Consider the following 15,289-nt stretch of genomic DNA (forward strand, 5'->3'; position numbering starts at 1 on the left):
GCTGCCTCTCCGGATGATGCCCAAGTGAGTCATTTCCTTTCCTCGGCCGCAGTGCTCCATCCCTGCGGGGAGAGCCCTCAGCTTCCTCTTCCTCGGGGAGGCAGATGCCAGCAAGAGCCCTCAGGATGCTGCTGCTCCTGCTCCTGGCCTTGGCTGCAGCCTGCTCTCGTAGGTTCCCCTTGTTGCCACGGCATGGGGCAGTGGCAAGAGGCACCCGTATCGATGTCTGTGAGCGAACAGCAGGCTAAGAGTGTTTGTTGTGTTTCCTCTTCTTCTTTTTAGATGGGCAAGCACAAGTGCTTCTGAGGCAGAGGCTCTCCATTACCACAGAGCCAACTAAAACTGCACAGATTGAGTGTGTATTCGAGGGCATGTCAAGGGCTGACTTCCAGGCTGTCTATGTAAATTGGTACCAGCATCTTCCCTCCAGAGCTCCTGAACGGATTCTGTATATCAGAACAGGTCAAGCTTATTATGACAATGACTCCCACAAGAACAAGTATTCTTCTTTGAAGAAAAGCCCAAACATCTGCACTTTCACCATCAATGACATCAACTCCAACGATGAAGGCACCTACTACTGTGCCTACTGGCAGGACCACAGAACTAGCAAACCTCAGGCAGCCTGTACAGAAAGCTGTACCCTGCGTGGCAGGCTGTCAAGTGCAGAGAGCCACACTTGCACCTTCCTGCCTCTAAGGCATCCCAACAGGTTTATGCTGAGTATTTAAGTACAAATAATGGAGAGAGAGAAAAGCAAAGAAATGCAGTGTGCTACAGCTCAGCTGGTGTCATGTTCTGTGCTGGGGAAAAGGAGCACTCCTATGGGTGATGGTACTACCGCTGAATTATACGGTAACAGAGATCATCTGTGCATAATACAAATACTTTCTTGAGGTACCAAAAATGTTACCAAAGCAGGCAGAGTGTTCTAGGAAAGGCTTGTGGGACAGCTTTGGGGTGTCTGAGGGGAGGAGAACATCCTTGGGAAGAGCTGAGTTGAACAACTTGAGTTTTTATGTGTGCGCTCAGCAGGTAAGTGTGAGACGAATGTGCTAGACAGAATCATGTAGAAAGAAAATTCTATGTGAATTTTTCATGAAGAAAACTTACTTCAGATGACTGATTTTTTTAAGGTCCTTTCTACACTGTTACTGCTGTGGTTTAGCTTGCCAGTAAATTTAACCCCCTCCATGGCAGCAAGTTGAAGAACAAACGTTGGATGTGCTGAATGAGTCATTTCCTCCTCTCAGCTGTTCGATGCTTTCTCCACTTGAAGGGCTTTAGAACGTTCTGACTCTATTTCATTCCCAGGTTTAACCTGCTAAGGCAGCATGTTGCTGCTTCCACTCTTACTTGCAGCTTCATTTTGGTCCCGTAAGCCCTTTATTCCTCTTCCCTAATCCTTCCTGTGCATGGAGAACATGCTCCTGGCTCCACACTCCAGCAGTTTCTTCCCCTCACACCGTTTCTCTGCTTCTCCTTCCAGGTGGAGACACATGGATGGTGCCGGTGCAAACCCCAACGCTGCAAGTGCAGATGCAGGGCACGTCCACCAGCATGCTGTGCCAATTGCAAGCTGAAGCCATCGTGCACTGGTACAAGCATCTTCCCGGAGAGCCACCAACGAGGATACTGTATGTGCAGGGACAGTCACCTACTTTTGATTACAGAGGCGATAGCAGGAGATTTCAAGTTCAGAGGCATGCTTCAAAGTATCATCATACTCTCAAGATAAATGATTTGACTCCGAGGGATTCTGGTACTTACTACTGTGCGTATTGGTATGCTGGAGGCATCACAGTGTTAGTTGGGCAAAGATAAGCCACACAAATAGGTGCTTTGTGCTCTGAACTCTGCTAAAAATACTTGCCTATTCCAGCCTCTCTCTCTCATGATTTTCTGCAGCAGGATATGCAAAGCAACAGTATCTTGTGACAACTGTTAAATACGTGATGTTAGCAATCAGTAAGTGTATCATTTCAGTACTCACACATATTTGTAACATCCAGAAACTGGAGGATTCCATCACTTTAGGGTAAATGCATGAAACATTGCTCTTAAAACGAAGACTTGGTTGTACTGAAAGCACCCACCTGTCTATGTGTGTGAACAACTGTCCACTGTAATTTTCTCTTCTCTATTAGAATCCTTGGAGGAAGCAGAGGAACAAATCTCCATCCCCTCAGTGCTTTCTCTTCATAAAAAGACAGGAATAGAAATGAGACTGGGTGATCTTGCACATCCTACTTCATCTTTGGTTTTTTTCTTGCTTTGCATTGTGCTTACTACAAATCCCTACAAAGACTGATATTCAAGAATCTCATCCAACCTCAAGAAGAGTTCAGTCCACCAGTCCTAGAAACCATGTACAGACACATGTGGGTGAAGAAGGTAATCGGGAGCAGGCAGCTGGGATTTAAGAAGGAGAAGCTATTTAGATAACTTTAGGTAATGAAGCTCTCTGCAAAGTGGACATTGTCCATATGGTGAAAATATGAACCTGGAAAGGTGTTTTCTTGAAAATACTCTGGCCACTGCATGTGTCCTCTTGGCACAGACACCATCAGGTTTGATCTGCAATTATTCCTACTGGGGTACTTGTGGTGGTAGAAAACTACAGTACAAAACCTAGACAGTGTCTGTAATTTAGACTTTTAATTGTGGGAGACACTCACCACCATATTCCTTTACTCTTGATCTGAGGTCAGGTGCTTAACAGATTTCTGCTGTGTGATCAGAAGAAGAGCTACAGACTGCCACTGTTCTGTACAAGTCTTGATAGTTTTTGGCAAGAGGGACTTGATTTCATGTCCTCAACATACAATTGCCAATGCAGTTTTCACTCTCATTAACTACAGTTGCCCTCACAGCAGACTGACTATGGGATGCTGCTGGGATGAGTGACCTTTCCCTGTACCTTCCTCCCCTCGTCTTAAAGTCTGTATCATAATTGTCTTTTCCTCACTACTTTGTTGTGTTTACCAGTCCATAAGTCATTTCTCTTCATTGCCCTCAGGGTAGGCTGACAGCAAATGAAACAGACTTTCTCATGGTTATTTACTGGGAAGAGAGGGACCCTGTCCATTGCCACCACACAGAGGTAAGTGTCTCTCCTTGCCTGCCTCTCCCTGGAGCCCTGCACTCATAAGCACCTTCCCAAGTCATTTAGCAACACATGCTTATTGCTGGCTTCCTGCATGTGTCCAACTGCCAGCAGGAGGGAGGCTGAAGCAGCTCATCTCCCTCACAGCCATCATGGAGGAGCTCCGTGTGCCACCAGCCCTGCTCCCCGAGGCGCCCCTCTGTAATGGCTGTTGACAGCAGCCCTCACAACCTTGCTTTTGGATTCCAGCCTTCCCTTCTCAGAAATGGTCTCATCCCAACTGAGCTTTGCAACTGAAATCCTGCGGCCGTGCACTTAGTCCTGCACCCAAAACCAAAGGGCAGTCATGTCCCTGGGGTGCAGCTACCCTGGTCCCTGCAGACTGATGGCCTCTGGCTGCTTCAGTGGAGGGCAGCACCAGCACGGGTGCATTGCCATCCCAGAGCTGTATGACTAAGCTGGCTCAAGTCTTACAGAGCCACAATCATCGGATTTACTAATGTTTCTCATATTTATCTGAAACGTAGACAAGACTGCAGCCTTCTAACCAGAGTGACCATTTACCAGCCTGGAGAGGGTTAGCTGTAAATGTGCCCCATCCACTTGCATGCGGAAGACCTGTCGCTGAAGAACGCTCAAGAGTCACCTCCTCCTCCCACAGAAGACTGTCCCCATCTGGGGTCCCTTTCACGCTCCTCTGACTCTCAATGACAGCAGAGCCTGACAAGCAAACATGCTGCTGCTGGCAGCACTTGTGGCTGCAGCCACTTGGTCTTGTAAGTCCTTCTTCATTCCCTTATCTTTCCTCATAGGCACCCATGGCTGTGCTAACAGGCATCTTCCCCAGATCCCTGAATTCCAGCTAATGCCATCATTTCTCCTTTTCTCTTTCCTAGATGGATTTGCACAACAACATCCTGTGCAGAGCCCTATATCTATCACCAAGTTCCAAAAAGGTGCACGGATGACATGTGAAATTCAGACTTCAGTGGAAAAATTTGATGGCACCATCATACACTGGTATCAACACAAGGAGGGTAAAGCTCCAGAGAGGATCTTACACTTTTCAGAAGGGAAAGTTTCAGTTGAAACTGGCTTTCTAGCAACCAGGTACACGGTTGAAAAAGTTTCTAGCCAGAAACAATTTATTCTTACAATAAAAAGTGTAATTCCGGACGACGCTGCTACTTACTACTGTGCTTACTGGGACTCTCACCATGACAGAAACTCAAAGATCATCACAGCAAAAAGTCCTCATTCAACAGCTGAACTACAGGTGTCACGAAGTGAGGGGTTTATGGTTGCTCAAAGAATCACCATCAAAGGTATCAGCAAAAGTAGTTCTACTGAGCATCTACGAATGACTCTCTCGGACTTCACAGAGTTTCATGGCAAGGTTCGCTCTATTACTTGCCTCATGGGTGAAACATGCAAAGGAAGATTGAGGTAAAGTCAAGCTAAAAGGATTGATACAAGACCAAAGGCACAAAAGGGTAAGGGAGACAATAGGATTGACTACATTTGCTGTATCAATTTATGCTCACTTACACACACACACACACAGATGTATAAAGGCACCTGTTAACAAGTCCCCTGGAGCTCAGTGAAACGTTCATGTCAGATGTCTTGGCATTTCTCAGCAGGTGAGTGTTGAGCCTTGAGGAGGGGAGGCCTCAGCCCAGGTCCCATCAACAGCTTTCGGTGATGGTCCTTCACGTATCACAAACTGGAATTTGTGAGCCCCGAGGAGCATCCCACTTGGAGGGAGATGCTGGTCGCAGCCCGCTGCAGTCCAGGAGAGCTCGAAGGAGCTCACTTGGGACCACTGTTTATAGGGTGGAATGATTTGAAATAGCCATTAGCAAACATCCATCGTGACCAGTAAGTAATAACTAGGAATTTTTCAGAACTCCAATGGTACCATTCCACTTGGGCTATGATCAAGGGAAGGAGTGTTCCAGGGATGTCAGGGAATGACTGACTATCCCTGCCCTTGCTTCCCCTTAGCCAGACAACAGGACTCCCTGGTACAATCAGTGCCTCCCTCCTTAGCCTTGCAGATTTCCTGGTATGGACAAGGGATGCTTCAGTGCCTGACTCACTACACAAAGGCCAAGGCCTGAACGGCATTACTGAGATCATGGCAGAGCCCAGAGAATGCAGTGAGGAGGGAATGCACTGCTACACCCGGTCTTCTCACTCCATCTGGTATGAGCTGCTGAAAGGCCAAACCTCTTTCTGCTACCCAAAAGGAGCAGCTAACCCCACACAGCTGTCCTTTTCAACGTGTGAGTTGTCATTTGCACCCTGGTCTTCAAACACACATCTACTGTCTTAAGGGTAAAGGAAATGTTCACTGCCTTAAGACTTTGCTCAGAAATACTAGAAACTCACCTATTTCTATGCTGTTTGCACAGCCATGGCAGAAAGTCTGGTGGCCCTTGAGGAGAGCAAACATTGCATTGATTTTCTAGTCCAGCCACTGTTCTCCCTTAGGAAATAAAAGTCATTAAAAGAAAGACAACATGCTTAAGAATGTACCTTGGTTTTGGAAGTGACATGCTTGCCACCACCTAGCACTGCCAAGCACTCACGTGGCTTGATAAGCCGCCTGGCTTCAAGCATGGGCACTGGGGAAGGAGGGTATATGCTCAGGGCCAACTGATGCCTTGGAATCATCAGCTGCCAAAAGCCAGAGCTTTTGACTGAGCAAGTGCAAAAGGGAACAGTAAAGGTCCCATACCTAACCCATCCTCTCCATTCCAGCTGCTCCTTTTTGCTCAAGTATGTCATCAAGTTCATCTGCACGGTTGCAAGGACCTACTCAGTGGAAAGGGAGCACATTTTCATGTTGTTGTTCCTGGAAATAGGTCAGCATGTGGTACTGGAGGTCTTCAAAGTCTTTAGTCTGGCAAAGAAAACTGAAATAGACAGCTTTGGCCTGAAGGCTCATAAGATTTTAAGTAAGTAAAAAAAAAGAGTGTTATTTTCACTTAAAACTTAGTAGCTGTCAGAGGAGGAAGATTTTCTGTTTATTCCCCCTGAGATCTGGAGGTGGGCATTTTTGTTCTTTGTTTTGAGCTGTATCATTCCTGCAACCATCTTCTTGGTTATCACTGTCTGTGTTTCACTGGTGTTGCATCTGAATCACCCAAAAAGTTGAAGGCAGTTACCAAAAGTAGTACTAAAGAACTTTCCATAGTTAAGAAGAACTTTTCATACTTATGGCTTATATGCAATGCATCCCTCCTAGCTACTGCCTCAAGATGCATGCTGACCCTAATGCCCAAGAGATTAATCCACAGAGGTTTTCCTCTACCATCAAGCCTCTCCCTAGTGTTTTCTTTTACTGCGGTACCCAGATACTCTCCTCATTTGGTTCATTGAAGTGTAATTCATTAAAGAATATTAGTCTGCTGGGATGAAAAAATGACACAACCATTTCAAATATGTATTAGATTTCCAAATGGCTATATGTTAGGTTTGTTCTCCTCATACATGCAAGGCCAGATCATACAGACGGGTTAGACAAGCTGACTGCAGTATGCGGTGTTTTGCTATTTCATTTCTAATGAGACCTCCCTGCTACTCACTGTCATGACTATAATCCAACAGTCCCACCAGCTGCAGGTGAGATGGTCTAAGGACATGGCAAAGCACCATGGAAAGGAAGGAAAAGCACTGGTTTTCACCATTCTCTGTCTACGTCGCTCCTGCCGTTCCTTTGTGGTTAAGAATATGATGTTGCTGCTGAGGAGCCTTTGGAGTAGGTGAGTGCTTTTGTTACACCTACTTCAATAGAAAGACCTTCACCCTCAGTCTCATTCCTCCCTCTAAGCACAACTTCTTAACATTGTTTTGTAGTCACTATGCCACATGGGATCCCAGAAGAACTCAAACTCAGTTGCTTTTGAATAGCAAACTAAGCACACAGGCTCTTTGATCAACAGTAGTGGTGACTGCTCTGATGTTATCTTGGGCTGTTCTATAAGAAACCTGTACACAAAGGAAAAGCCTCCTTCTCCCACTGACTAGTATAGGAAAAGCTGCCAGTGAGCCACTGCTGCAGAACCTGGAACGATTTCAGGAGGTGGATGGACAATAACCACATACCATGGGCAGAAAATGCAACCTGCAGCACACGGACACCTTTCTGATGTTTATGGTGCTGGATCTCCCTCCTTTCCCTCTGCTGAATTGCATTAAGACAACTGAAAATGAACTCCATGCTAGTAGTACTTGATGTCACTTACTTGCAGGTGAGAGCTTTGGGAAAGCGCAGGATCATCCCACGGAGGTATGTGTTTTAACATGCTCAACCCTGTGCACCTATTTGTGTGCCTAAAATTGAAGAGAAACCTTCACCTAATGCTTTAGGTGTTAAGCAGAAGGGTTATCTAACAGATTTGCAACAGTTTAGGAAAGAGATTTGCTCCAAAGGGCATTAGATACCAGCCTGATAACCAGGTGTAAGTCTGAAATTCCTGACATCCTCCCAGCAGCCAAGGGCCAAACCTTCACACAGTCTCCTGGAACTGATTGGGAAAAAATCCCACGGGATTTTCTTCAGCAATGGTACAGCAAGAGCACCTTAGCTTATTGCAAAGCCAAAATACACTGTGGAGCACCTGGATCAAATACTTTGGTGCGGGAACCAAGCTAATCATCTCTAGTAAGTACCATTATTACTGATGTGATTTTCACAAAGGCGTTTGGGTGGGTGCTCAGATAGTATGAAAGACTGTAGGAAAACTAATTTCTGCCTGAATAAATGAGGTTTTATTTGTGAACTGCTCATGGTGCCCCAGTTGGGTGGGTTGACGGGCAATAAATATATTGACCTTTGGGAAAGAAAAGTGGTTGCCTCTAGAACAATTACTGAAAACTTGTTAAGGATGGGGAATGGAAAAATGATACGGAAAAATGTAAATACTGGGATGGATTCATTCCTGTTCTGGGAAAGAAAAGTCAACTGCTTCAAAGTTTACTCTTGGAACAGCAAGTGAGAAATCCAAAATGTTTCTTATGGATAGAGGTGGTTCAGTCTAACTTGGTTGGGAAGGAAAAATACCTGGAATGTCAGAAATACCTAATTCCTGGCCCTACTGAAAGTAATTGATTTACTTTTGCATTTGTATTACTCTAAATATGGTGAAGCTATGCAATCAATAGGATAAATGCTGCTTTCAGTATAAAGCACATAGCAGTGCTTACAGTATGCTGCTCACAAAGTAGGTGATATTATCAAGATGACTATAATTAAGCCGTATCATAAAAAGCAGAAGAGATTTAACAGCAATTTAAAATGTTATCCATGCCTCTGACCAAAAATGTTCTCTGCTGCAATTTCCAACTAAACTTTGCCCATGTAGAGGCAGCTGCTTTTGCTAAGACAACAGCGTAACCGCCTAGGAAAGGCATGAACTTAGTTATGAGCATCAGTAAGCTTTGTTTAGAATATGGACTTTGCATTTAAAATACAGGCTTCAAAATGAGAGTTTGATGAAACTTTAGTTAAGGTACTTTTACACAATATGTAATTCACAAAATAGGACACTTGGGGGGGGGGTGTGGAGCTTACCTGTATATTTAAATCAATAACTAGTAAACTTCCTTAATTTCCTTTGGGAGTCACAATGTAGCCGCATTTCTTCTTAAAACAGCAAAAAGAGGTTTCTTCAGAGAAAACCTAGCAGACCAGAGGCAAGAGCTCTTTGTTAGAGAAACCCCAGAGCCAAAAAGGATTAGAACATAGTTATAAAATAAGCAATCACTACAAAAAAATCAAAGTATTTGTAAAAATGGCACTCTACTTGGTGTTGAAAATTCAGCTGTTGCACTGGGCCAGGTCTATCAGCAGCCTTTAAATCAGAGAGGCTTTTTCTGTAGCCTATGCAAGGGAAGTGCAGGGTAGGAGATATTGCTAAGCGTTATCAGACTGTGGGATGCTGATGTCAAAATATTTGGAAGTGGAACTAAGCTTATTGTTTCAAGTAAGTACAAAATGTAAAACTTAACTGCTTCTGAAATGCTTTTCAGTGAAGTTAGATACTGGCTGCATGAAGTGCTTTGTGTTTTTAGCTCCTGCTAGTTTTAACCCTACTGAATGCTTTGCAGGATTCTCCTTTTGAACGGCTTTTCCATATGTAGAATACAATATAATTGTTTTCTATTTATGTATAGAATGGGGGAAACAACAGCTATTGCAGCACAGACATGTAACTAACCCCTTCATTATTTTCTTTTTAAAGATTAATTTAAATATGGCAAAGACAGCATCCAGAGAACTGAAAGATGGCTTTTTAAACATGCATATTCAAACATTGTGAGATTTCTAATTCATTCTGAAAGAAAAGCATCAAACCTTTGGGTTACTCAAATTCTTTGAAAAGCAAAACCATCTTTAGACCTACGTCTCTCTTGCCCCCAGCTTTACTGAAGGAATAAGCAGGGAATCAAGCAGCTCTGAATTAAGCACAAAAGAAGAAAACCCCTGCCCAATACAAAGAGCAATATGCAATGGCTATTGCCAAAATCCTCATTTAATTAGGCCAGTAAAAGTGAAATAACTTGTCTGTAATTATTTTTGTCATGGCCACAGCACTTTGGCTCTTCTTATTGCTTAAAAACACATATAGGTGTTTCTAAGAGGTGATCCTTTTTTATGCCTTTCCTGTAGAGACGCTTATTTTAATGGGAAGTGGAGGACAAGAATCCTCTTTTTCCCATTAAATGTGCTTTAAATGCCATAATCCTGGAGTAAACAACTGCACAAACACAGAGGAACTATTGCTACCAAATGTTTCAAGCCTGGTTAGATACATAGACTTGTACTAGCATGTCAAGAAAAGATTGGTTTTAGTGATTTGTGTCAGAAAGGCTAAGTAAATCATAACTATAATTCAACAGAAATATCTGTATCAGGATAAGTGTTGTTTTTAGTGAAAATCCTCACCTTGTTGATCAGGTAGTTGCCATGTTTTAGTAGCTAAGTTTAAATTAATTTTCACTCCAATTCTATAAGATTTTGTCTTTATGTGGCCAAGACTTCTGGCCAATTAATAGAGTAAAAGGGCTGTAGTTACCTCACGCTTAGGATCAGGCATTTCATCACAGCTTGTCTCTTCAGGAGTGACTATCCAACATTAAGTTACTCCTAAAGGAAAGAAATGGAGAAAACCATGATTTAGGATAAGTGGCCTTAATTCAGTTGAATCATCGGGGTTTGAGCTTGAGCAGAATCTTTACACAGATTTATACTGAAAAAGCCAAGCTGCCATCAACTTGTAGTGAATTTGAATTTTTTCTCCTTAGTCTCCTTCAATTAGTTCTCATCAAACCAAAGTTGCTCCAGACTGAATAATGCAGTTAACAGAAGGGCTGGGATTTGAGAGACAGGTTTGGCATTTGCACTTGGTGGAATAGATGAGGGTTTTGAAGCTTACAACAGAACAGGAATATTAATCCAACATAAACTGGCAATACAGGATTCTTCTGTAAGAATCTTCCCAGGGAATTTAGGCACTCACCAGGTTGCAATGGGCAAGCTGAGACTGAACTTGAGACTGAACTTAAGACTGAACCAAACTCTCCAAACCCAGTTTATCTCCTAAACATTACTGAAGTATCTACCTTAATTTCATCAACTGTATTGAAGTTCAGAGTTCAAAAGGCTAGAATTATTTTTTGTAATTATATTATTAAAGATAGATTCTACTTAAATTTATTTCTACATTACCTAAAGTTGGATTAAACTTTCTGCCCTTTTAAATCAAAATGGTGAAGTTGAAGCATTAGTTTGCATGAGTATTTTTTTCAACAGGGAGAAACATGAAGCCCTGAATCAAAACCTAATAGACTTGAAAGTCCAAACAAGTGTTAGGACAGAGGGAGGGAGGTGTAAGACATAAACAGGGAAAGATGTGGCCACTCAAAACAAATCTGCGGAGTGAAAGCTTCTTACGATGATTAATATTAATAAGAACATTTGCTAATGGCTTTAAAATATCAAGGATTTTGTGGGCACAAAGATGAATTCAGCAGCTGATTCTTACGAGACAGTGTTCACAAACAGGTTTCAGTGGAAAATTTCAGGGGAAATCCTGGACCTTTGAAAATGTTGCCATTGGTTTCAGTGTTGGCAGGATTTCATGTAAGGTGCACATAGATTTTGCTGGGGAGAAGCCAGAAGGCTCTGGGGAAGGACACGCACAGGAATGATGGAAGTTGTCGTCTCTCTGCAACATACATGGACGCACATGTAATGTTTCCTTTTGGCACTGACTACCTGCAACAGCACTTGTGTAGGCAAGTACAGCAGGATTTGAGGCTGAAAAGTCCCAATCCTGCATCCATTTAAACCCTAAAGGAAACACGGTATTTCAATCAATGCCACAGGCAACAACACTCTGGGTTTGTTTTGGTGTTTTTTAAAACAAAGGATGGCACAGATTTGCTTGAAAGTGAATTTAAAATACGTATCACTAGAGGCTCTGGGGATAGCAGCAGTAGCTGAGATTGAATTCTATTTTTCTACAGCCATGTAGCCAAAAGAATAAACTCTTAATGTTCATATGGTGGTGGTTAAATCTGGCCCTTGTCCAACCAAAACGTCCCAAGCAGTTTCTGTAAGAGAATGTACCAGTGTGGGATGAGAAAGACATTTGGTTCTGGCACAAAACTCATCGTCTCCAGTAAGTGTTTGCAAAGACTTATTTTTTTAAAGTTGTGTCGTGGGAAGGCTTTGGAGAGAAGGTTGACAGCTCTCTAAAGTATCTGGGGAAGCTCACTTCTAGCTAGGTCAGGACTCTATTACATCATTATTAATGGTAATACCTGAAGTCGCTGGCAAGCAGGGCAAGAATGCTGTTTGTAATCGGAATGTGCTGAGTGCTCTCAGCTCCCACTGGCTTGAAGGGGAACTGGGGAGCTTTAAGTATCAGTCAAAATTACTCCATTTTGTGGATTATTCAAGTAGTGAGAAGTTCAGCTTAAGAACACATTGACCTTATTTATAAATCTTAGTTATAGGTGCTGATGAAGAAACTGTAGAGGAGTTTCATTAAGAAAACTTCATAGTTAATCTTACAAAAGCATGTATTTTGAACCCAAATTCATTAATAGCTCATTGATTACAAGCCTAACTCCAGAATTTTCTTTGCACTGTGTTTTGCAGACTGACTGCCTTATTACAAGAGAGAAAAGACAGATTTTAGCTTAAAAAATATCTACATGTGCTTCTATATTACTTTAAAATAACAAAAGACCTACATACCTCTTAAAACCTGCCTTAGAAAACTGTTTAAAAACTAAACTGCGAATTTCTTGAAAGTTTAACTAAAGCAAAAAAGACACTGGAGTGGAAATTCATTACTTTAAAGTTCTTCAGAAAGGCTCAGATTATTTGCCCAAAATAAAAACACAAGAACATAAACCATCTTGTGGACTTGGCAACTTTATAGATCAGCCTGAAAATACACCAAAATCTCCAGCCAATTCTACAAGTTTTCATCCTTTTTTCCCCATAAACATACCTACAGTTTATGGAGATTTTTTTTTCCACATACACACATATATACACGTGTATATATGCAAAACTTAATTTATTCAGTTCTCTGCTCTCTTCTATTTGCCTGTGTGTGTACATGGGACTCTTCCATGCATGCACACAGCTGCAATTAATCAAGACATACACTTCCTCAGGATTGTGATATGATTGGAATGTTTCATTTAAGCTAGGCACCTTTTTACCATGTTTTTAAATCTATTCTAGTATTAAAAAGTAGACCCAGTTTACTGTAGTCTTCCTCTACCAGATGTGCTGCTTGACAAGAAACATGAACAAAGCCATCTAGACATTGGTGTTCACTAAGCAATTTAGGACTTAAATAATATTTCTCCATGCACATGGTACGTATCAAAACTCTCCAGATGAAACACTCTCCAGACTCTGGAAGACTCTATATTGTGTAAATAAGTATGAGTTTAGATTAGTTGAATTGAGTCTTGTTTTTGATTTGGAGCTTAATTTTCTGTACCATACTCATAAAAGCTGCTATCCATTTTAATTCTCTATAAAATAACTCATTAAAAAATAAGGCTAAAAGTCATATTTTCTATTTCCAATTTTTCTTAATAATACTGTAACTGGTTTTGACTGAAAATTAAAACTTACCATTTGGGTCTATTGAAATAATATCTACTATAAACTGTGTTCGAATGCCAGGTTCCTTCCGCTCGCCAAACACTTTCTTACTTCAAGGATGGAAGGAGCTGTAATTCATCCATCTTATTATCTAAAGCTCTTTTCACACATGAGACATTTCTATTTCCATCCTAAGTGTTTAATTACAAATTAGAGAGCCAGAACATTTGTTAATAAGACATTTAGGTTGCTGCTCTTCAGAATGTGTATTTCGTGGTGGCGTATTTATTTACTGTATTCTATTGATCTTCCAACTCTCTATTGTGTTATTTTTTTCCTCCACTATCCAATCCAGACAAAGGAAGTTCTCCACCAGCAAACTCTGAAATCCTGCAGAAGGAACATGAAGATCAGATAACATACGTTTGCCTTGTTGAGAAGTTCTACCCAGAAGTTATTCAGGTGACTTGGACCAATGAAAAAAATGAGGAGGTAACAGACAATGTAGTAAAAGGAGACATTTGGAAGGACACAAAAAATGATGAATACTCAGTTGGCAGCTGGCTAACTGTACCAGTGGAGAACAAAGACAAGAACTATTACTGCAGATACAAGCATGAAAGCCAAGAGGGTTCACTGCCAACACAAGGTATACACTAAAATGTTAAAAGTTATATACTAAATGTTATAAAGTTAGATACTAAAATGTTATGTTAAAAACTTCATTCCCTATATCATTAGAGACATCACTTTTCTTTGCAATAAAATCATACAAATAATGCTTTCTATTATCATTCCCGAAAAGCATCCGTGCTCATTGGCACAGCAATAGTTAAAATATGCAATGTTTCCCCAGGAAAAGCAACCCAGCCTGTGCTATGCTTCCCCAGGGAATGTCCCTCTGCAACAGGAGAAGAGCAGTTCTTGAACCTCATCAGGTGTTAACTAGAACAGCTCTAAAAGCTCTGCACTGAGCTGTGTCAGTTACTTTCCAGTCTACAGCAGATTCTGAGAACAGTATTAACTCTCTGTTCAACCCATGACCGAGAGGTGCAAGTCCCTCTGACACCCCCTGACATTAGCCACAGCTATAAAAAAATTAAAGTTAAACCCAAGGTTGCTGGGGATGTAGAACAAAGTTTAAATGTCTTACTTACTCAGTGTCCAGCAATGGTGAGGTAACGCCATGTCCGAAAATAAGATGTCTCATTTAATTGAGGGAAGATTATGCAAAGCAGAATCCGAAAGGCAATGCCCTTTGAAAGAAAAAAGTAACCTATAATCAATGCAAATCGTATCAATCATGGTAATATCTTTTTAAAAGCTGCCTATATTGGTTTAAATTTATCTTTCCTCAGTACCTACCTTTGTTGAACTTACTATAAATCAATACAACTCAAGTGAGAGCATGGCCATAACAACCATCAAAATATAATCTGACAAAAATATGCTTTAAGTTTATTTAGATGGAGGATGTACTTAGAGATGTAATACGGATGCCTTTAAGCCCATGTATCAATGGATACAAACACCATAATCAAGAACAAATTTGCTGCTTCAAGCACAGAAAGAGTTTATTTATTTTGGAGAACAAGCACCACCAAAATAGCAAATTCCCCATAAGGGAACCTCAGATCATGCTCTCCTCAGGATTATTCCTTACTGTAGAGCAGCCATTAAGTAACAGACTAATTGAGGTCCCTTACAATGTAAATTACTCTGCGTTTGTAATAACAGTACATTGTGAAGGCAGATTCCAGCCACTTCAGTGACAAGACCAGGTGGACTCAGTTCAAATAAAAGAGACTCTGCCAAGGAACAGCTTAAGGGACACATTTCTAAAAGGACAAACTTCCCACTTACGGCAACAAATACCCCGTTACTTCTCTATGAGCGTTTTCCTCCCTTCAAATTCTCTGTGCAAATGAATCCTACTCATGAACATCTGCTCTGCAGACAGATCTTAAACATCTCTTTTGCTGTTTAATACTAACTTCCTATTTCACTGTCGCTGTACATGTTACTGCCTCTTCCCCCCC

General features: G+C 41.7%; 1 protein-coding gene across 1 annotated transcript in view; it reads left to right on the top strand.

Moving 5' to 3' along the window:
- The first annotated feature begins 1,334 nt into the window (after positions 1 to 1,334).
- The window catches only part of LOC104412679 (tyrosine-protein phosphatase non-receptor type substrate 1), a 14,989-nt gene continuing 1,034 nt past the window's right edge, over positions 1,335 to 15,289 (top strand). Inside the window, exons 1-7 of the mRNA XM_010023464.1 lie at positions 1,335 to 1,377; positions 1,490 to 1,805; positions 3,634 to 3,683; positions 3,835 to 3,882; positions 4,003 to 4,320; positions 11,752 to 11,799; positions 13,606 to 13,899. Coding sequence (XP_010021766.1) covers positions 1,335 to 1,377; positions 1,490 to 1,805; positions 3,634 to 3,683; positions 3,835 to 3,882; positions 4,003 to 4,320; positions 11,752 to 11,799; positions 13,606 to 13,899 — 1,117 coding nt within the window. The remainder of the gene's footprint in view (positions 1,378 to 1,489; positions 1,806 to 3,633; positions 3,684 to 3,834; positions 3,883 to 4,002; positions 4,321 to 11,751; positions 11,800 to 13,605; positions 13,900 to 15,289) is intronic.

This window comes from Nestor notabilis, unplaced genomic scaffold, assembly GCF_000696875.1.
Source record: "Nestor notabilis isolate BGI_N333 unplaced genomic scaffold, ASM69687v1 scaffold2701, whole genome shotgun sequence".
Lineage (NCBI taxonomy): Eukaryota > Metazoa > Chordata > Aves > Psittaciformes > Psittacidae > Nestor > Nestor notabilis.